This window comes from Ursus arctos, unplaced genomic scaffold (genome assembly GCF_023065955.2).
Source record: "Ursus arctos isolate Adak ecotype North America unplaced genomic scaffold, UrsArc2.0 scaffold_10, whole genome shotgun sequence".
Lineage (NCBI taxonomy): Eukaryota > Metazoa > Chordata > Mammalia > Carnivora > Ursidae > Ursus > Ursus arctos.
In genome coordinates, this window is record NW_026622764.1 from 66,884,398 (window position 1) to 66,907,576 (window position 23,179).

The 23,179-nt window shown below is 41.0% G+C and overlaps 1 protein-coding gene across 6 annotated transcripts in view; it reads right to left on the reverse strand.

Annotated features, from left to right (window-relative positions):
• FRY (FRY microtubule binding protein) overlaps positions 1-23,179 on the reverse strand; it is a 429,999-nt gene that overhangs the window by 100,984 nt on the left and 305,836 nt on the right. For all 6 annotated transcript variants that reach the window (XM_048215644.2, XM_048215641.2, XM_048215639.2 and 3 more), the window contains 11 exons: positions 16,683-16,941; positions 15,177-15,359; positions 12,906-12,992; positions 10,301-10,560; positions 9,692-9,881; positions 8,955-9,079; positions 6,271-6,328; positions 5,287-5,378; positions 4,661-4,833; positions 3,444-3,604; positions 2,320-2,430 (listed from right to left, as the gene is read on the reverse strand). In XM_048215644.2, coding sequence (XP_048071601.2) covers positions 2,320-2,430; positions 3,444-3,604; positions 4,661-4,833; positions 5,287-5,378; positions 6,271-6,328; positions 8,955-9,079; positions 9,692-9,881; positions 10,301-10,560; positions 12,906-12,992; positions 15,177-15,359; positions 16,683-16,941 — 1,699 coding nt within the window. The remainder of the gene's footprint in view (positions 1-2,319; positions 2,431-3,443; positions 3,605-4,660; positions 4,834-5,286; positions 5,379-6,270; positions 6,329-8,954; positions 9,080-9,691; positions 9,882-10,300; positions 10,561-12,905; positions 12,993-15,176; positions 15,360-16,682; positions 16,942-23,179) is intronic.

Here is a 23,179-nt window from a genome sequence, read left to right on the forward strand (position 1 = left end):
CCTTGTATGAGAGTTCCTGTTGCTCTATTTCCTCCTCGACATTGTCCATCTTTTCAATCTTCACCATTCTGGTGGGTTTGAAGTAGTATCTCCTGTGGTGAGTCTGCATCTCTGATTACTCACGAGCTTGAGAACCGTTTCTTATGTTTATTGGCCATTGAAATAACCTCTTTCGTAAATTGCTTAAGTCACTTGCTCATTTTGCTATGAATATCTCTATCTTATTTATCTGAAGGGATCCTTAATATACTGTTAAGGATATCCTTTATCTGAAGGGATCCTTAATATACTGTTAAGATGAGAAGTGCTGGTTTTATCTTGCAAACATCTTTCACTCCGTGGCAGCCTGTTCACACTCTTAGTGGCATCTTTTGGTGAAGTTATTAATTGGTCTTTCTTTACAATTAGTAATTTTTGCATCCTGTTTAAAAAACTTTGCTTAGACCCAAGGGATTAAGATATCTTTCTGTATTCTTGTATTATTTTCTAGAAACCTCAGTTGTTGTTGTTTTAGTTTTCACATTTATATCTATAATCTAATTTCTTCTTTTTCACTCCTCTTATTTTTTCTTTCCCAATGCTTTGACTAGGATCTTCAGTATAATGTCGATAGAAGTGAAAGCAAGCATCTTTGGTCACTCTAATCTCAGGGAACACTTTCAATATTTACATTAAGTCTGACGTTTATAATAGGTTTCTTTTTTTAGACACCCTTTATCAAACTAAGAATGTTCTTTTTTATGCTTAGTTTTGTTAGGAGTTTTTCTCATAAATAAATGTAGAATTTCATTAAATGCTTTTTCTGCATCTATTGAGATGATCATATATTTTCTTCTTGAGACTCTAATATAATTAACACACTAATGAATTGATGGATATTTGAATATCAAACCAATCTTGAAGTTCTTGTATAATGCCAACTTGATCATGATGAATCATTTTTTATATATCATTAAATTCAATTTCCTTATATTTTATTTACATTTTTGTATCTATGCTCCTTAATAAAATTGCCTTTTAATTTTTTCCCCTGTAAATCCTTGGCAGGTGTTAGTAACAAGGTTATGCTGGTCTCATAGAATATGTTGGGATGTATTTCTCTAGAGCTGTTTTCTCTTTAAGGATTTTGTATAACATTGATGCAATTTGTTCCTCAAATGTTAAATTCATCAGTAAAGCCATCTGGTCCTAAAATTTTCCTTGTAGGAAGACTTTTAATTACAGATAAAAGTTCTTTATTCCTTATATCACTATTCAGATTTTCTTTTCTTCTTGGGTTGTGTTTTTCTAGGAATTTGTCCATTTTACCTAAATTTTCAGGTTTATTGGTACAAATATGTTCATATGTTTTCATTTATTTTTAATATCTACCATTTGTAGGGATGTCCCCTTTATATATCTGATGTTGGTGACATGTGTCTTCCTTCTTGATCAGACTTGCCATGAATTAATTTTATTAATCTTAACAAATTCAACTTTTGGATTAAATTATCATTTCTATTAATTTTTTCTTTTTCATTAACTTCAGATTTCATCTCTATTATTCCCTTCATTATACTTTTTTTCAGTTTGACATGCTATTCTTTTTATAACTTCTTGAGATGGATGCTTGGGTCATTGATAATGAACCTTTTTTCTTTCTAATACATATACTTAAGGCTATACATTTCATTCTAAGCAAGGCTTTATTTATAGCCCACAAGTTCAGTATGTAGTATTTTTGTTATTCTTCAGGTAAAAATAATTTTCATTTTCTGTTCTTATTTTTTCTTTGACTCACTAGTTATCTGGAGGAGCATTTCTTTTTTTAAAATTAATTAATTTTTATTATTATGTTCAAATAGCCAGCATATAGTACATCATTAGTTTTTGATGCAGTGTTCAACGGTTCATTAGTTGCGCATAACCCCCAGTGCTCATCACCACACGTGCCCTCCTTAATACCCATCACCCGGTTACCCCCTCTCCCCACCTCTCCCTTCAGTAACCCTCAGTTTGGTTCCCAGAGTCCAGAGTCTCTCTTAATTATCTTCTTCTCATTGATTACTAGCTTATTGTCACTGTGAGTAGAGAAAATAGTCTGTGTCATTTCAGTCATATCACCTTCATGGAGACTTGCTTTCCAGCCCAGCTGATGGTTGACTTTGGTAAATACATTGTGTTTTTTATCTTGATGCATCACAGTGTAAATGTGTGCAACACAAAAACCTACACTTCCGTGGCTGATGTGTGAAGACCGTGCTGTGAACAAGGCTCATGCACTTTAGTAACCCGATCGAGGCAGAATACAAAAACCATGTATTTTTGGCTAATACTTACTCGTAAATCTTGACAAGCCAGAATGTTGTCAAGCCACTTGTACAGGTAGCCATCCGGGGAAAGGCCCACGTTGTCAAACACGGGGCCACAGCACAACACTGCTGACATTGCCTGATAACAAAACACCCAACACGGGAATGAAACCTGTAATGATCTAATAACACGCAACTGACTCCCTAAAACATAACCACTAGATCTGTGAATGATGACGGTCTTCGAAAGCAGTTACTTTCACAAGATATTCAAGTATTCCTTACTAAATCCAATAAGAAGCACCAGATGCCCAATTTTGGATTTTTAAATAAGAATTAAAAGCCATAAATTTAACTTCATGGACATAAAATTATGGTAACAAATCTTTATGATGAAAGAGTAAGACACCCATAGCCAAATAACCATTTCACAGTATTTAAAACTTACCTTCAGTGATTTCAAGTGAATAAGTTCTGCTTATAAGGTAAACACAGTTTTTCAAGGTTGGTTTGATGACAAATATTTGACTAATGTACTAAGTTGGCAAACCATGGAAAACATGGAAATAAATAATTATGATTCTTAAAGAAAAAAAAATTAAGACTATACACTTTAGTGACTTGGAGGAGGGGAGGAAGCAAGGGAATGCAAGAGAAGGGGCGATCCCGATTCACTTTGTAATCGGTAGGCCGACAAGCTTACAAGGGCCATGGTTTAAATCAGCTTCATTGAGGCAAGAGTCCACTGACAAGGCAGCTACTTACAGGGTAAATAAGCAAAACCGCGTGGTTCTCATGCACTAGATAAAAGTAAGAACTGGGAAAAGTTTTGTATTTTGAAACTGAGAGCCCAACTGGAATATTTACATATTTAAGCACAGCCATCTATCCATGTTGATGGGCGTATGCCTTGGAATTTAAAAAACTCAGCTTATGTATTTACAGGTGTGTGTGTTCGCTGCATGTGCATGTATATTTCATCATACTAGTTACTTTAACCATATTGAAGGCATGGTTGTCAGTTTAAGGAAAGGTTGTTATTTAAGGAGAGGGACGTGGTTGTCAGTTTAAGGAAAGGTTGTTATTAAGGAAAGGTTGTTACTTAAGAAGAGGTAATAACAAAAGTCATTCCCTGAGACAAAGGTGCCCTACCTTTAATGCACAATACTGATATCTTGTGATCTGATGATTTCTATCACTGTAGCGATCCAGGGGGGTAAACATGATGCTGAAGGGTCCTGCCCACTGGCTAAATAAGATGAAAAGATGATGCCTCAGGCTTTGCTGGGGAAACAGAAATCTTCGGTGGTGAACTAGAGAGACAAACACAGAGTTAGAGTCTCCGAGACTGAAAAGTATAGTGAATACAGTTATGTCATTATCATACGTGATTCCTACATTTTGAGAAAAGGAGTAATTTTATTTCCTAACTCAAGTTTTCTTTAGGTAATGAAACCAGCATTTAAGAAGGCAAACCTAATTTTCTCCCTAAATGTAGAATGTTCTCCTCGAGCTGCAGTCGACGGCACCTTGTCCAGAGTGGGAAGCAGAGAGAAAAAGTGGGGTCACAGACACTGCTTTCTAATCAGTGTCTAGGAAAACGGCAACACGTCCCACTCAGCTGCTGCCCACCTTTAGAACTTCTGTGAAGTATAATGTAAACTAAGTATATTGTAAACTAACTGAAGAAGTCCACTCGAATCTTAACTTAGGGTCATCCAAGAGGAGAAGGATTGGTAAGAAGGTTTTGCAACATCAAAATAATGAAAAAGTAGAAACAGTTGAAGTGCGGCCTTTTGTAATTATGCCAACACTGTTAATTACAGCGATTAATTTTTACACCACCCTGGCCAGCTATTTTTACTCTCTGTGCTATTATGTGATGAAAAGGTTTCATACCCATTTGCTCTGTGGGGAAAAAAACCACCTCTCAATAATATAATTTACTAAGGTGAATAGAATTCTATAGAAGGTGTTGCTTGGATAGTCAAGAGGAGGAATACTGTGGGGCTGGATCACATGTTCACAGAAGAGCACAGGGAGAAGGAAGAAACGAAGCCTCTGAATTACTTCCTCCCTCTGGAAATGGCACAGATTCATTTTCAGATGGGAACCCAAACAAAGAATAGAAATAATGGGATAAGCATAAAGCCAAATTTAACGCCTTTTGCTGCCTTTCCAACTCTGTGCTGAATGACCACAATCTGTTCTCACGTGTATTCCCAAGTAATTCAAACTAAATGAACGACCCCGACCCAGACCTGCATACAGCCCAGCAGGATGAAAGAGGAAAGAAGTTCCTCACAGTGGTGAGGAACACAAAGGGATTTTCAAGCACGAAGGGACTTCCCAGTGACGCATCGCTGTACCTGGGACGCACTGAATCAAGTTGGCAACCATTGCACTAAAATGTGCCCGGATATCTTTAAGAATTTCTACTTCTTTGTCATTTTCAGCTTCTAGGAGCATGCGGGTCAGGTCCACATATTCTAAGAACAAAGCTCCAAGAGCTAAAGTATCCCGTTCTAAGGCTCCATTTGTGCTAGAATTAAAAAAAAAAAAAAAAAAAGATGAAGCTTTCAGATGATTAGTCTTTATGTCAGAGTGGTACATACTTCACAGAAAGTAAGATTCACTGTCAGAGCTCGCACACTAAATTTGTTCTTGACCCATGGGCAGTGTAAATAAATATGAAAATACAACAACAAGCAACAAGCTTTTTTGGGCTTTTCTGAGTTAAAGTTAAAGGTAACATATTTAGGAAAGAAGGAAAGGAAAGGAAAGGAAAGGAAAGGAAAGGAAAGGAAGGGGAAGGGAGGGGAGGGGAAGGGAGGGGAAGGGAGAGGAGGGGAGGGGAAGGGAAGGAAAAGAAGAAGGAAGGAAGGAAGGAAGGAAGGAAGGAAGGAAGGAAGGAAGGAAAGATAAATAGGAAGAAAGAGAGACAAAAAGGCCAGTTTGGTGAGGAGAGATGAACTCATTCAAATTTTCACCCCACCTGTCACTTATGACACCTGCATCAGCCAGAAGCTCAAAAATTCGAAGTAGTTGTAGCCTTAACAAGTCCCGCCGTTCTCGGCGTTTTTTGTTCTGTGTAGAAAGAGGTAATACCAGTTATGCACATGGGCAAAACAATATTAACTTTGCTTTGGGAAACTGTATTAAAGAAAAGCATCATCTAGCTATTTTCAATTTCCTAAACGTAAAAGACAAGGGTATTTTTCTTTCTTCCAGATCCTTAGAGAAAATGCTTGCTATTACGGGATATTAAAAAAACAGATCCTAAGTGGGTCAATAAATATTTACAAGGGAGCATGTTGAGAACTAAGCAGCCTCATTTCCTAGCTGCTCCCAGCATCTACTGGAAGACGGAGTCACTGAAACAGCTGAAAGGGACAGTGGACACGAAGAATCCCACCAGTTCTGGTCACGCAGTCACATTGCTAAAATTCTGCTACTTCTTATATCTTATCTATTACATGGGAAGCTTCTTCTTCGGTCTTACTCTTTACTGGTTTTTTTTTTTTTTTTTTTATCCTGCTACATTATAAGTTTGTCCTTTTCAGAGTTCCCTTCAGGGAAGATAATACTGAAGAAAATGCTTCCTAGGTCAGATGAAACAAATAATGTTCTTGACCATCTAGCTCCTTATAAAAAATAAGTAAACTAGCTAAACACCAAAATTCAATCAACTCAAACCTCCTGCAAAAGAATGCAACATTTTTACATACATAGGACTATCTAGGTTGTTTTGCCTTCATGAATTTAGAGCAAATCTTTTAAAATAGGAACGGTACTATACTAAATACTCAAATACTGAGCAGTAATAAAAATAACAAAAGTTAAAATATTAAGATTCACTGTTAAAAGTATGCTGGGTGTTTGTATTTTTTTTTTTTAGGGGAAACCATTAAGTATGATCTAAATTTACACCACTGTCCAAATAAACTGAGGCAGTAAGTATTTAAATTAAAAGTTGTACCTCTGGTCTTCGTTCCAGGGCTTCTTTCATTAACGGATGAAGTTCTTCTACCAGTTCTCTATGGAGGAAAAAGGTCAGCATTTGAAATTCGTTATTATCCACACCAAGTTTGCCAGCAAATACATCCATTCAATTCTAAATCAAGTGCTTTTCTCACTTTGCTTCTGACCTCAAAATCGCCCCGGGCCGTTCTGTTTCTTAGCCACGTGGTGAACTAGAACGAGGTACTGGCCTATGCTTTGTATTACTGGTTTTCATCCCAGTGTTATAATTTTGGCTCAATACATATTTGTGGGCTCGATTTTGATTTCCTGTTCTGGAGATTTCTATGGCAAAATACCCTCTCTAAACAGTTAAACTATGTTTTGTAAACGACTATTAAAATCAAAACCCTTTACTACAGGCAGCAGGGATGAAGATAAACAAAATCAATCCCTCACAGAAGACATTTTCAGTCTAAGGAGAGCAAAAGAGGCGGGGGCAGTTGCCATGACACTATTTTTGGGGTCTGTGCTCGGGGGCCTGACTGACAGTTGATTTTAAACTGAAGTCTTTTTGAAGGTTCACAGATAAAACCCTTATTTGAGCTATATGATAAATGCAAATTATGGCAAGTATTACAATAGTGAGGTTTTCATCAAAACCTTTTCTCTAGTGAAGTAAAAATAAAAGTTTGACCATCTATCTATCTTTCACCTGTTCCCATTATCTCCAGTTCTCAGCTTTATATCTGCTAATCTAAATTATTTGTCTTCTTTGGGAAATAATTTTTTTAAGGATTTTATTCATTTATTTGACAGAGATAGACAGCCAGCAAGAGAGGGAACACAAGCAGGGGGAGTGGGAGAGGAAGAAGCAGGCTCCCAGAGGAGGAGCCTGATGTGGGGCTCGATCCCAGAACGCCGGGATCACGCTCTGAGCCGAAGGCAGACGCTTAACGACTGAGCCACCCAGGCGCCCCTTTTTGGGAAATAATTTATGAACTTCTATGTCAAGACGACAAAATGATGAGCTCCAGCCTGCTGCCAGGTATTTTGTCTACAGCCTGCTCTATGCCTGAACACCTTGGCAATCTTCTGGCTCGATGTTTTGTGCTATTCGATAGCATTTTCCAGGGAAATCCAAAGTTAGCAAGGTAAACTCTATGGCATTCTGAGCTGAGAGACAGAAAACCTGCATTCCATTTCAGATTTCTCTAACACAGATGCTAGAATTTCTTCGTCAAAGAAATGGAAAGAATATTAATGATCTCCTCCAATAGCAACCATTTACTGAATATTTACTACCTACATTTTCACATTCAATCCTCTCAATCCGTAAGATAGATTCTCTAATTCTAACAATTTTTCTTTTTTTATTAGATATACTTTATTTTTATTTATTATAACAATTTTACAGGCGAGGGAACTGAGGCCCAGAGACATTATGTTTTCCAGATCCACATGGCTAATAAATTATATAATCTTACCCACCCCTAAGAATATTGAGGGGGTGAGATGTTCAAGAGCACGTGTCCTTGGGAAAGAATGTTAGGCTCTTAGGCTCTCTGGGAAAGAATGTTAGGTAATTCTAGGAATTGTTTTTCTTATTTTCCTGTAGTATTTCTACAGGAATCTTTGTCTTAACTACTTAATTAGTAAGAAGTAAAACACTGGTTAGCTGGCACTCGAGTATCCGCACTCACAATGACTTTTTTTAAGAATAAAATCTGACTGTATATGTGCATAACAGTTTTTTTTTTTTAATGGCCTCTAAAATGTCTCATTAATCTTTCTTTTTCAAATACGGTTTCTCGCAGATGCTTGGAGCTTTCCCTTTCCCATCTACCTAAAAAAGTCAGGATCTTAATTGTGCTTATAGGTGTTCATTGCTTAGCTGAAGCCAGCAGAGGCAGCCTGAACTAACCCTGTATGATGGCTCTTTCAAAGGCTTTGACGCTGCCTCAGATGAAATGGTTATTTGATTAAAGGTGTGAAATGAGTCAGGAATCCAGAAAGTGAATGATGGTTCTATTTAGGCAGCTAAAGCCCCCTTTAAAGAGATGGGCCAGTGTAACAGAATACTCCTGAAAGAGTTCTATCGACGCTTAACCTTTGAGAGCCTGTTGCATAAATGGCCGATAAGCAGACCTCATTGTTCTTTTTTTTTTTTTTTTAAAGATTTTATTTATTTATTTGACAGAGACAGAGACAGCCAGCGAGAGAGGGAACACAAGCAGGGGGAGTGGGAGAGGAAGAAGCAGGCTCACAGTGGAGGAGCCTGACGTGGGGCTCGATCCCAGAACGCTGGGATCACACCCTGAGCCGAAGGCGGACGCTTAACCGCTGTGCCACCCAGGCGCCCCCAGACCTCATTGTTCTGACAGCAAAGCCAATGAACAGGCTGGCTCACTGGTGAGGGACACTGAATTATCTTCATTTCCAGTTCTCTAAAAGAAGCTTGCACACGAGATAAAACCTGAGGCGTCAAATCAAAGCTGCAAGGACCACAGGGGAAAGGCGAAGGCAGTTGTGAGGAATGCTTGCTCCATGCACGTCAAGCAACACGGACACAAAGGAAAAGGCGCAAAGCCTATCAACTCCCCGGGCACATGCCAACACGCAAACTCAAACTCAGGTCATAAACAGGAACTACGAGAGCAGCAGCAGGAATGAATTTAGAAGAACTCATTGAGACTACCGTACCTGAAAACAAGGGTATTTGTTCTTCCAAATCCTAAAACTAAGGACTCTGTGATCTCAATGCCCTCTAGTCTCATCAAAGGCACCAACTGCTTTAACAGAACTCCCACCGATGGGGTGCCTATGGCCTGAAACAAGTTGATTAAAAGTGAAAAAGAGGTAACATGATAACTGATGCTTCCTTTAATCAAATGACGATTCCATTATAACAGTTTCAAAGTACTAAACCACATCCCAAAGCACTGCCATCATTTCAGACAGGAAAAAAAAAAAACACAGACAAATTTCAAAACAGCACAATGAATGCATTTTTCACCTGGGACACAAATTCTAAAGAATATTTTTTTATTATAACAGTCTTCTTTTAAAAAAAACCAATTAAGTCTACAAAACCATTCTTAACAAGATCATTTAATCAAGGCATGGTTTAAGGGCAAATACTTGGCGAGGAGCAGAGAAATGTGGGGCAGGAACCAAACCTCAGGGCACTAATAAATATAAGTCACTCTACAGTCTTAAGCAAGTTTCTTAACTTCTCTTTATCTTCAGTTCTCCACTTGTCAGGGAGGAATAATAAATTATGCGCATCAACGCTCAATGGAATTTAGAAATGTGTAGGATGAAAATCTGATCCTATATACTCCAGATGGCAGGCACAGTGCAGTGTGCACTGTGAACTCTAGACAAACAAGCTAAAAAAAAACCTTACAGAATAATTCTTCTGAAGCATGTCACGTCACCTTGTTATCGTAGCTCACGGTACCATCGGGTGTGGTCGCCATTATTTCTGGAGTGGAGGCTCTTAAGTGTCCCGGGCTCATTATACTGGGTTTTGCAACTCCAAAACAAAGAATAAGGTAATTTCTCCACAAGGTAACATAATTGTCTCCGCTGCCGGCAGTGCTGGTTTTCTTGGCATTAATTGGGCTACTAGAAATATGGATTTGAAAACAGGAGTGAAAGTAAGTTCTGGACTTTTAATATCACTTATTAAATAAAGATCCTAGGAAGGGCTCAAATAGAGCTGAAAACCTGTCAAGGATTGTCTATGCTGGTAAGAACTGTCTGGACGGGGAATGTCTCTACTGGATGGGAAGTTGAATAGAACTTTAAGACTGCTTTCACCAGTAGGGGTCTGACATTCTATACTCAGACAATCATATGGATTATTAAGGGAAAAAAAAAATACTGGCTCTAGACAAGAACTTTTGACCTGTTTTTACTCCAAGTTCAGAATTCTATATGAAGTACAGACCCTAGAGAGGATTATAATCTGCCAATCTATTAGATAAAAGGAAAATGTAAGAGGGCAAATGACAAACACTGAGGAAGACATACAGTTCCCTTACTTTGGGTCTACTAGGGGCATGATGGACTGGAGCCGAGTGAAGGCATATGGCCAAGCGTAGCTGAGGGCTGTGGGGCAGTGTTTGGGCAGGTTCTCCTGCCGCAGGAAGCTGAAGAGGCAGAGGACCCAGGGGTCTTTGACAGACTGAGCGAATATCCAGACATGGGAAGGGCTCTTCACGTCATAATGGCTATTGACCAGGACTGCGTTCCACTCCACCAACCACTGCAGGTCCACGGTGTGGGTCAGCGGTAACGTTGCCTGCAGGTGCAAGAAGCAGGCAATGAATCAATGCTCGGTTGTAAATCACACGTCCTCATCAGGGCTCAGCCTAAAAGCCCCTTTGTCCACACTGCTCTTCCGGACCACCTCTGCAAAGGGCCAAGCTTTGAATCTGAAACACCCCTCCCACACCTACCACATAGGACGTCGGTTTGTAGCCACTGCTGAGTCCTATGCTTGTCTGTGAGCAGTGCAGACTTTAGGGACACAGGTCCTATTTCATACAGTTTTAATGTCACACAGCACTGTGCCTTGGTACCCCAAAGCTGCTCATTAAATATTTGTTGAAAAATATACGGCCTTAGTTAAGTTAAACTCGATCCTGGATTTGCCCTTTAAAAATCTTAAAAGCTGGGGCGCCTGGGTGGCACAGCGGTTTAGCGTCTGCCTTCGGCTCAGGATGTAATCCCGGCATTACGGGATCGAGCCCCACATCAGGCTCCTCCGCTATGAGCCTGCTTCTTCCTCTCCCACTCCCCCTGCTTGTGTTCCCTCTCTCGCTGGCTGTCTCTATCTCTGTTGAATAAATAAATAAAATCTTTAAAAAAAAATTAAAAAAAAATCTTAAAAGCTATTCACTTCTGAGATTCATTAATGTGTTTTTATCCCTGTAATTAGTATCCTGGGCTTTTAAAAGCCATATCTTGTTTAACTTTACTTGGACTAAAATACCTGCCCTTTGACTTAGGGAGATGGCAAAACGCAATCCCTTTCATGAAGGGCATTTCACGGATGATTTTTGAGGTAAGAGACCTACTTATTCTTGTCCCATGTTATCAAGCCAAAACAACAATACATTCTAAAACTTTTTTGAGCTGTATCTCATATAAGTTTCTATGTGTCGTTCTCTTTTAAGTCCAGAACATCAGAGTTTAGGGAAGACCAAGTTTCAAATAATCCAGCAGCTGAGCCAGGAGAGACAATTACCTTTATGACCGTCGGGCAGCTAAGATGATCCATATTATCTGTTGGGTTTGCAGGTTCCCGTGGATACGGGCGCATCGCTAGTGATCTCAGTGGTTAATGGGCTATAAGGGGGGCACAGCCTGAGTTTCAGAGCCAGAGAGGACATTCCAACAGGCTCCACCCAAAGCTTGTGACCTGGGAAGAGTACGACCATCCCAGAGTCTGTCTGGGAGATATTAATTTATGACTTGGGAATTATAATGCTAATCTCATCTAATCTTTAGGTGAATTACGTGAGATAAGGCACGAAGCAGGCACATTCCACTTCTCCCTTTCTGTGTATCTTCCTAAGTGCAGTATTGCTCATCTAGTAATCCCTGGCTCACGATTTTGATTCCGATAAACAGAACAAAATCACGCGGATATCATCTGCAGGCAAGTAAGATACGGATAGAAAACAATTAAACTCGACTCTTCCATTCCATGTTAAACTACACTGAACTTCTGAAAGAAGTAGGGCTATGCAGTATCATTGTGGAAGTCTGCACTGCCTGGCTTACTAGTCTGAGTATCGGTCATTACTACTACAACCATAAGCAAGAACAGGGCCACTAAAGGGATCTGTGCAGCTGGAGAAAGACCATGAAAAGACTTTGTACTCATTTATAGCTATTTGTCAGATAGGTCTGTCTTCATTTATAGTTATTTGACAAGAATACACAAGGGGCATCAGCAATGTGGATACTGTGACTGGTCCCCAGTCTGCACCGCCTCTTTTTAGCTACTGAGCTGAAATTAATCCAGGTCCCCTTACTGCACTAGACTGATTTTTTAAAAACTCAGATAATTAATATCAGTTTCAATTTCCCTTCTATTTGTTTAGGACATTGAACGTTGCCAATAAGCTCTTTCAAAAGGAAGAATGTATGTGAATGGCAGATAAAGGTGTCCTAGACTTGGAGTCCAACTGGGGTCAAGTGCAGGCCCTAACACTTCTCTATGTGACTATGGCCCTGGCCCTTAATATTTTTGGGTTTCAGTACCTAGGAGGGTCAAAAAGGTAATAAATATGAAAGCACATCGTAAACTGTAAAGCACCACACCTAAGTTACATAACTGTGTTAAGCATGATAAAGAATTAGTTTTCTTAAAGAATCCTGAGCAATTCTTCTTGAAATTGCAGTTTGCAAAATATCTATATTCCTAAGGCTCAAATTTTGTTTGAACTTTCTCTGAATGTTTCCTAAGCCAGTATCTGAAAACCTTGTCTTGTTTTCGCAAGTACTGTTATGTCGGTTTATTATCTGACATGAAACCCCAGAATTCTCCCACATCATTTTTCTTTGTCTCTCTTTTTCAGACAGGTCCGGAGCTTACACTTGAGAACAATCAGGAATCAGGACCAAATGTGCACTTACCGAATCTGAAACTGCTACATGAATGAAACTTTCCAGAATGGATGAGCTTAGCTGATCCATGACGTCAATCATAGGCCTGTCATCGTCCTGTACAAAGGGTGGGCAATTAGTCTCCACGGGAAGAAGAATCCTTCCCACCCACCCCACTGCCTTTGTTCGGTACATGAAGCAGAACAGCTTGCAAGATAGTGATAAGAGTTTTCTCACAGAAAAGTGAGTGCCAAGATGGTGAAAGGTAGTAGATAAAATTCCCTGTGATTCTGAGTTTAGTTTTTCAAGTTTCAGTGGAAGACGGTTAGAGCTCCAACTTCACGTTGTACTAAAAAGACATGGACTTGAACTTCAAAAAGTTGCACATGTACGCGAGGATCTAAATACCTGTGCCGTCCATCATCCAGCAGAGTGTTCATGCTGTCGTGAGATTTAAGGGACGGAAACCCCACAAGAATATGCCTTGCCGGACCACTACAACGCTACCAGCATCTGCTAAAATAACTGATAACTTGTTGACTGCAAATGAATTTTAGTTCCAAACAAAGTGCACTGGAGACTGACCACTGACCACTGGTATCTATGCTGTGTACAGCTGTCTGGGAAAAGCAGCAAACTGCAGAGTACAGGAGAGGGTGTCTCATGGAGCAGTCTTCTGCACAAATAGTGCATATGTGTGTGTGTGTGTCCCTATATGGATATGGATATGTTTGCCATCCTTCATCATACAGAAGCTCAGAATTATAAAATTATTTACTTTAGAAGCCTTACAGGAAAGCTTCGGAATACCATTATTCCTGTGTGAATGAGAACGGTTTCAAACAAATTGTAGCCAGGGAAAAAAAGAAAACCCACACAAGCTCATTGATACAGAGAACAGATTCATGGTTGTGGGGTGGGTGAAATGCGTGAAGGGAGTCAAAAGGCACAAACTTCCAGCCACAAAATAAATAAGTCACAGGGATGTCATGTACGACATGGCGACTATAGGTGATAATACAGTATTGCATATGTGAAAGGTGCTAAGAGAGATTTTAAAAGTTCTCATCACAAGAAAACAATTCTGTAACTCTATATGGTGATGGGTGTTGACTAGACTTATGGTGGGGATCATTACACCGGGTAAACAAATATAGATTCATTATGTTGTATACCTGAAACTAATATAATCTCGTAGGTCAATGATACCTCCATAAAAAAAATTATACAAAAACAAAGTTGTGGCTGGTGGAAGGGAGCAACATAGGAGAAATGTTCTTAATACAGTCGTGGAATAGAAATTAAGAACGTGGGTTTTATACTTGAAACTAATGTAACAATTGTCGTTAACTATACTTTAAAAAGAACATGGGCTTTGGAGGCATATATATCTGACTCTCAGTTCTGGCTGCATCACGTCCTCCCTGTTGCCAGACACATCCATGGTAATGATTATCACCACGAACGGAGTTAGAGACTTAATGGAGGTTTACCAGATACCACAGATGCCCTAAAATACATCACCAAGCCATCTGAAGAAAAGTGAACAGAAAGGATTGTGATGAGTTTGAAAATACTGGGTAAGGACAATGACCATTTTGTGGAACAGAAAACCAACTTCCGGGATTTAAAACAGGAAAATGGAAAGTAGCATTTTTTTTTTTTGGAAGAAGTATGTGACATAACAAGCTGGTCCTTCTTTCATCAACTTATGCGACTTATGGTTTGGCCACCTGTGCTGGCGGGCGATGAGCCTCAACATCTGAACAAGGGCGCACAGCCCCTGACCAAACGCAGACGGTAGCTGGCCGATCATGCTTAGCACTTGGCTTTCTTCTCCTATCTCAAGGGGACATATTTTCCTGTAATATTAAGATTACTGAAATTAAACAAATTTCAGTTAGCCAGACTGTTCGATACCCTGATCATTTAAAATGGAACTTATTTTCTCAAGTTCATTCTTCCATATATATGTAATAATGTCTTCTTAATTTGACGTATGCTGAACGTCAGGAAGGAAAATGATCTACAACTTAATCTTAAAATTCTTCACTTCTTAACCAAGGACCACCTCTTAGAGAATCAGGAATGCTCTTTTCTATTGCTCTCGGAATATATAACATATCTCTTGGAGAGCAAGGGTCCTCTTTCATCATCACAAACCCAGGGTGAATCAAAAATTATTTTTTGACATCATGTGCGGCATGGAGGTACACAAAACAGTAATGCATTATTTACAGGTTTTGATCTAAACTTCAAAAGAAAAAAATGAATTAGAAAATCCAGAAGGAGAATCCGTACCTCAGGCTGACCCAGGGCAGCAAATAAAGCTCGAATTTCCTTGAGTATTAAAACGGACAGTTTGCGTGTGGCCACCTGGAAACTGCAGAGCAATACCAAAGCAAAGCCTTCCACAGCATGTAGCACGCTGCAGTGAGGGCCCCGCTCCGACTGAATTCTGTGGCTGGAGCCATTTGCAATCAGCTGTTGGGCAATAAGAACACATTCTATATTCAGAAAAATGACAATTGAAGAAGAAGAAACTACTCATATGTGCATCTTTTGGCACATGTGACCTCGTAATATTAAAATAAATTGCAATGGCTTATAACCAGCCACGACTGCAAATTCATTATTATTCATGACAGATCATAGATCCCTTTTTCCTGTAGATCCATTGTTACTTTGGAATACCATCAACCATCTGTTACCTCTGATAAGAGAGAACTTTCAAAGGCTATTAATATTAATAAGAACAAAACTGCTTCCATCCATACACCATTGGAGATGGCACCATAAATTCAGTCAAAGTGGCCTCATTGTTTCGACTCAGATTCCCTCTAGACTTGTGGAGATCATTCAATTGGATTTTCAAACATTTACTTTCTAATCACACGTGCTTCCTTGTTTCTTGTGTTTGATTCTAATCTAGCTGTGGGGACGTTTATGAGATGGGTTCTGAAAGTTCCCAAGCCATAACCAAGTGGGTCTAAAGCAAAAGCAAGCTAGACAACAGGGCAGATTCCACATCCTTTTCAGTTTTCCTCTGACAAGCACACATTACCCTTGTTTTTCTACCTGTCATCCTTTGGCCTGTGTACAATGCGAGGAAACAGGAATGACCTAGGTTTGGGGACCTTGGCTGTTCCCTCAGGGGACCTTGGCTGTTGTACTCCCCTGAGCTTCCACATTCCTCAGACTCTCAGCTGTGTTCTTCCCTCGCCAGGCCCCATCTCCACCTGCTCATTGCCAATGTCAAGTTCACCACTTTCCTTGTTCTCCTCTGACAACAATTCTCCATAACCTGCTCTTCAAAGCGTTCTCCTTCCTTTTTAGCATTTAGGATGGAGGTAGGAAGGAATAAAGAAACCATAAGACTGCAGTTTCTTCTCTGTGAATATTGGACAATGCAACTAATGCATTGTAGGCTGGGATTAAAAAAAACTGTGGGCAGCTAACTTTTAAATATGCATATCCGTATCCAGCTTGATATGCATATCCATACCTGGCTCTGTATCCATGCTTACAGTCATTTGCTCTTAGAGATTTATAATCATAATTCTCTGAAAAAAGCAATTTCTGCTCCCTGAATGGCTGTGTGAATGGTAACAGATCTAACCCAATGGTACATCAACCCTGAGTTTCTTGGTCACAATTTACACAAGATGGAAAAATTAAGGGCCAGCCCAAGGGAGAAAGTTCCTAGGTAGCTGGAAGTAAGATCTCCAAAGGTTGTCCAAGCGGCAACTTATTTACACATGTACTATATTAGGGAACACAAGTTGGTGGGCAGAGTGTGAAAATCACCTCTGAATTTCTGATCTTGTTGGCTTGTTCGTAGACTTTTCCTTGAGTTTGTATGACCAGTTTCCACTGCGTGAGCAGCTGAAGCAGTAACTTCAGGGACGAGTCAAGGAGCGTGTGGTGCATGTCACTGACTTCCCGCAGCAGGAAGTTGGTAAAGCCAAATAGTACATCCTCTCTCCAGTCTGAGAAGTCAACAAGTAAGCCCTGAAGAGAATTTTGTGCAATATGTCGCAGCTCATCATCCATATGAATAGAGAGCCTGTGAAACGAATAAAAGACAATAAAAGCCTTTAGTTTATTTACATTTCTTCTAAATTTGTGAGGGAACAAATACAGCTCTCTGCTTTTATTCATGTCTCAAAAATGGGTCACCCTCTATTCTTCATTCAGCTCCCCTCACATTGACACCTTATAGAACCAGGGTACCTTTCTCAGAGCTGAAGAAGTCACCTAGGTGCCATGCTCTTAACTAAACTACAGATTTTATTCAGATTTCACCAGTTTTTCACTAATGTCCTTTTCCCATTTCAGGATGGAATCTAAAATAGTATCTGGCATTCAGCTGTATCTGAATACTTTTTAATACAATGACGACTACAGAATAAATTAGTATCAAACCCTATCACTTAAAGGATAAGAAAACTAAGTACCAGAGAAACTGAAAATGAGCAATTAAGGGTTAGATCAAGGGTCCGCAACTGGTTTTGCCGCACTGAGGGATATTTGGTAATGTCTAGAGACGTTAGTGATTGCCACAACTCAGAGAGCACTGCCGGCGTCTCTCTAGTTGGTAGAAGCTACTGATGTGGCTAAACATCCTAAAATGCACAGGACAACTCCCTCCAACAAAGAATTATCTAGACCAAAATGTCGATAGTGTCAAGGTTGAGAAATCCCCAGTCAACTGCAGAATACCAGGGTATTGGTGCTATAACCTAGAATACCATAATAAAGTTAAATCTTTTTTTTTTTTAAAGATTTTATTTATTTATTCGACAGAGATAGAGACAGCCAGCGAGAGAGGGAACACAAGCAGGGGGAGTGGGAGAGGAAGAAGCAGGCTCATACCAGAGGAGCCTGATGTGGGGCTCGATCCCACAACGCCAGGATCACGCCCTGAGCCGAAGGCAGACGCTTAACCGCTGTGCCACCCAGGCGCCCCCATAATAAAGTTAAATCTTGACATTGGTATGAACCATCAGTTAACATCATGTTTTATAGATTCTTTCATTCATTTATTTACGAAACAAATATGTTTGAGACCTCCTGAGATTCAGACACACAACCCTTTGGATATGGAGTTCAGTAGGGCCGTGTCTATTGGGTAGGGTGCTTGCAGGAGCGAGGGGTGAGGTGGTGCTGGGGAGGAAGCAGGAACAGTTCGGGGAAGGATCTGAGGGCCACCCAGGGAGGCAATACAGCAGGGAGGGGTTAAGGGTGTGTGCTCTGGAATCAGAATGTCCAGCTCAGTGTCTTGCCTCTGTCACTTACTAGCTATGTGACCTTGTGGTAGTTAGTCAATCTCTCTCAGCCTCAGAGCCTCATTTGGAAAATGGGGACAATAACTGTACTCGCATTTCATGAATGTGTTGAGTGGTTCATGAAGATGACCCAGGTACAGTGTGGAGCACCACACTGAGTCTGCAGCAAACACTCAGTAACTGGTAGCTATTGTTATTAGACACAAATGAGCTGTATCTTGAAAGATATAAGGGAAATAACATGATTAGATTCACATCTGAAGCAAAAAATAATTAGGCAGGACTATGGAGGATGCCTTGGAGAAGCAAGCAACCAGAGTCGGGGCAGAGACCAGCTAGGAGGTCATCACAGTGACTTAAACAAGTTGGGGGGGGGGGTGGGGGGGTTGGCCCAAGGCGGAGAAGTAGTGAAAAAGGGAAAGACAGATCAAAGACACTGAGGAGATAGAGTTTCCAGCACTCAGCAGCCTGGAGGCATTCAATGCCAGAGAAGAAAATGGCTGAATCATTGGGGGCCCCCACAAACAGGGCAGATAGCATCCTCAATGAAGTGAAGAAAACACTGGGACCCAGACTGGCGAAGGAACTTCCTTCCTCAAAGTCCAGGATCCCAGCCCAGGACTTCTAACCCTTAGTCTAGTTTGTGGCATAAAACAAAGCTGGTACATGTTTTGAATAAACATGATTTTAAAACTTGAAAAGCAAACACCTTTCTTATTCTCTAAAACATAAAGCATGAAGCACAGTAATGGGTCCAAATCTGATACTATAAGCCAGCAAAAACTCATTCATGAGCAGATATATACCAAGTCAGGGAAAACACACTTCCTGTTCCAAAAGCGAGTGATGAGAGGGTAGATCGAAGCTGATGCCTCAGGTTAGACTTAGCCCACTAAGTCTGGAGTTCCTGTGGGGGTCACAGTCGCCAAAGGAAAACGTAGAGTCCTTTACCTCGGGCTTCCAATTAAGGACTGTCTACGGCAGGAATTGACAAACTTTCTTTGTGTTTTAATCAGCAGCTCTATTTTTACCCCCAAATTTAAAGTATAACACAAAATCTGAGTTGAAGCTGGGGTAAAGGGCCTGAAGACCACCCATTTGGGAGGAAACATTACTCTATAAGCACCCTTGAATCATTTTGCAGCCTATGGTTTAAAAACACTAGTTTATAAACGAACAAACAAACAAACGAAACCACCAGTTTATAAAAAACACTTGAAGTCATCTTCCCATCTTAGGTTCATTATTTCTATTTATTATATTTATACCTATCTATGGTCCTGAATGTTTTAGAGAATAAGCTTCTGTAGATGCCTTTCAGTGGAAAACACTTTCATAAAGGTGAGAGCTTCAGACTCACACGGGATCAGCTTAGCACTTTTGAAAAATTTTGTTGTGCACAGGTGCACGAGTCAGAAGGGAGTGATTTCAATTCACAAACCAAATCCAGAAGAAAAAGATCCATTAGGAGAAACAGCCCCTTCTTAACTCTGGCAGGATAAACAAAAGGTTATTAGGAAGAGGTAGGGAACTTGTTGCCCCGTAATATCGCCAAGGACAGCAGAGGGAGAAATGGCTTTAAAGGGAAGCCCAGGAACACTACATCGGAAACTAAGGATATACTGTATGGTGACTAACATCACATAATAAAAAATTATTTAAAAAAACAACAACAAAGGGAAGCGCAGGAGACAATGGTTTCCAAAAGGAGGGATCTGCTGACAAGTGGATGGTTAGCCTGCGGAATAGTTCACCAGAAGTGGTTGGAATGTCTTCTCTGCAGGTATTAAAAAATGAACTTCCATCTACGTTTACAGTGCTCTGAACTGCATCTCAATTAAAATAAAATAAAGAAATAAGATTAAGTGGTTTATTGAAGCAATATATGCAATTGAGACTATAGTTCTCAGTTAGCGACTCAGAACAACCAGCCACCTTCCACCGTACAGACATCTACTGAAAAGCGAACGGTAAATGGTAAAGGACAACTATTTTTCAGGTGCCACAGAAGATTGTGCAATTGTGTATGCATTACCTCATAAACTGTCACAAGTTATAAGGGAACGCTGCATAAAAAGTGTTCATCTGTCATTTTGCATCAAACCAATGACATTTGTCACTGCCATTTGGCTGCAGGAAAATTCTGTACATCTGGGCAACCGACTTTACTCTTCTGAAGTTCAAATCTCCTTCTCTGAAAATAGGAATAAATGTGTGCCCAGCTTTCTTAACATAATGTGCATGAGAACGCATTGTACATCATGGCATAATCTGTTATTCAAATGTAAAGATGTCTAAAAATAATAACTAACATTTGCTGAGAGCTTACTGTGTTCTAGGCACGATGTGAAGTGATTTATATGCATTATTTGATTCTCACAACCTCATGACAAATTGCTGACAGGGGAGGGCAGACGCTGAACAGCAAGCCCTTCGTGCATATGTGATGCTGCGGGAAGTGACAGAGGACGGGAGCCTGTACACTGTCGAGGGAAAGGCCCTTCTGTGGTCAAGGGACAGAGCAGGAAACATCTGGGAGCACAGTAAGAGAAAAACGATGCCTACGGCACAAGTAAGCTCCCCTCCTATGTGGAGAATCTCGGGAGCTCTGAGACGACGGGGAAGGGCAGGCTCTGTGAGAGCAGGAAGGAAATCCTCCCCAGGGATCTCATCGTGATGTCAGGAGGGCCTGTGGAGCCTAAGTAGAGGAGGAGGCCATTAGCAGTGGGCCGAGCAATGCACATAAAATCAGAAATGTAGTAGGCTGGAGAAAGGGGTTTTCCGGTTCGTTCCATACAACACTGCCGAGCTAAACATACTAACAGAAGTCTGAGGTTATTTAGCCATTACCTGAGATGCTGGGAAGGGGCCTTGGGGACAGTCACGTGGGGCATATCCTTGAAACTCCTTACTCAGGGAACTGAGCTGGGGGGTGGTGGACAGAGAGCTGGCATGAATGTTGGTCTGACTTTGCCAGTTATAAAGAAAACCGAAGGGCACCTGGGTGGCTCAGTCAGTTGAGTGTCTGCCTTCAGCTCAGGTTATGATGCCAGGGTCCTGGGATCAAGCCCCAAATCAGGCTCCCTGCTCAGCAGGAGTCTGCTTCTCCCTCTCCCTCTGCCCCTCCCCCCTGCTTGGGATCGGTCTCTTTCTCTCTCAAATAAATAAAATCTTAAAAAAAAAAAATAAAGAATAAGTTTTTCTCCAGTAGAAATGTGCCATGGAAGTAACCACAAAGCTTCTGAACTAAAAGGTCTCATACCTCTCTGACTAGACTGTATACTGTCTCAAGAGTCAACTCAGTCCAAATATGAGTGGACTATGGGGGAATCAAGTGACTCCAGACTGGAAACCCACATATTGCTGCTGAATTTCTTCATTTTGTCCTCTGACCCTCTCAAGGAGATCTGAAGGGGCTCCTTTTCTCATAGGTTAACAGGACCCAGTGTCCATTATCTTTCCCTTGAGGAGAACAGCCTCCGGCTTCTTTTAAAGTTTATGGAAAAGGCCTCTTCACAGGCTTCCCATATAAGTACAGTCATTTTCTTGATTTCTGAGCCTTGAACTCTCAAGAATGTTTATTTGCTCTTTCCGCTCATAAAAACAGTACCCATTGCTTTGAGCTTTGTAAGAATGTACATAATAATAAACACGATGCACCATAAATAGCCCTGACATTCCGACCATGTCTAACAGAATTCCCTTCTGGCACGCCTGGCACCGTGGTCTGCAGATCCAGGCGTCACTGGATTCGGTGACCAGAATGATCCAGAGGTAAGAGTCTCCCACACAGAGTCACAGCCAGATAGTGTCAGAGAGTATACCCGAAGGCTGCGTGACATTTTAAAAACTTAGTATTTCAAAGGCCTAGTGCCCATAATCATCCCCAATTAGAACTTCACTGACATCTGTGAACTTTCCTTCTGCTTCAATTTCACTGATAACTGCTTTTCTCCTGCTGACACATTTTCCCTTGGATTAACCAAAGCGCACGTCTATGACACGTAGCCTTCTCCACAGTCTTATGAAATAAGTGGTATTTTTCCAATTTTTAAAAAGATTTTATTTATTTGAGAGAGACAGAGTGAGCTCTCTCTCTCGAGAGAAAGAGAGAGCAGGAGCAAGGGGAGGGGCAGAGGGAGAGGGAGAAGCAGACTCCCTGCTGAGTGGGAGCCAGATCCCCGAGACCCTGAGATCGTGACCTGAACTGAAGGCAGACGCTTAACTGGCTGAGCCACCCAGGTGCCCCAGTATTATTCCAATTTTATCAAAGAAAAAGGTCTGAGGGCTTAAATGATCTGTCTAGATCACGTGGTTAGTAAAATGGCAAAAGCAGTGATGCAAATTCAGGATTTCCAAATGATTCCATTTCATTCCCATTTTTTGGTATTTCCTCCAAATCTCTCAGACGGTGCTCTCCCATTCTCTGTTGGCTCACAGGCCATGAGGAATGGTCTTCTGTCCCCTAATTTCTCACTGCCACCTCCAGCTCCTTCACTCAGTAACCCCTTCTCTGTGCACACTGGACTCCTACTCACCGGCCCGTCCGCTGCTATCCTGGCACAGTGACGGGCTGCTCTTACATTTCTGGGTGATCTCGGCACCCGACCCCTGCCTCTCAGCATTTCCTTACTCTCTGGCTTTGCCAGTGTCTTGGGAGACTCAATATGGTAGTGTCTTAGCCTCTTTTTCCTCAGCTTCCCCCACTCCCAAATCACCAAGTTTCTTATTCTTTGGGAATCCACCCTTTGTTCCTCTTTAGATCTTCTCACCCAGAGCCGGAAGCCCCTCCCCCCCCTTTTAAAAAGATTTTATTTATTTATTTGACAGAGAGAGAGACAGCCAGAGAGAGAGGGAACACAAGCAGAGGGAGTGGGAGAGGAAGAAGCAGGCTCCCAGCCGAGCAGGGAGCCCGACGCGGGGCTCGATCCCAGAACCCTGGGATCATGCCCTCAGCTGAAGGCAGATGCTTAACGACTGAGCCACCCAGGTGCCCCACGGAAGCCCCTTTTTCAC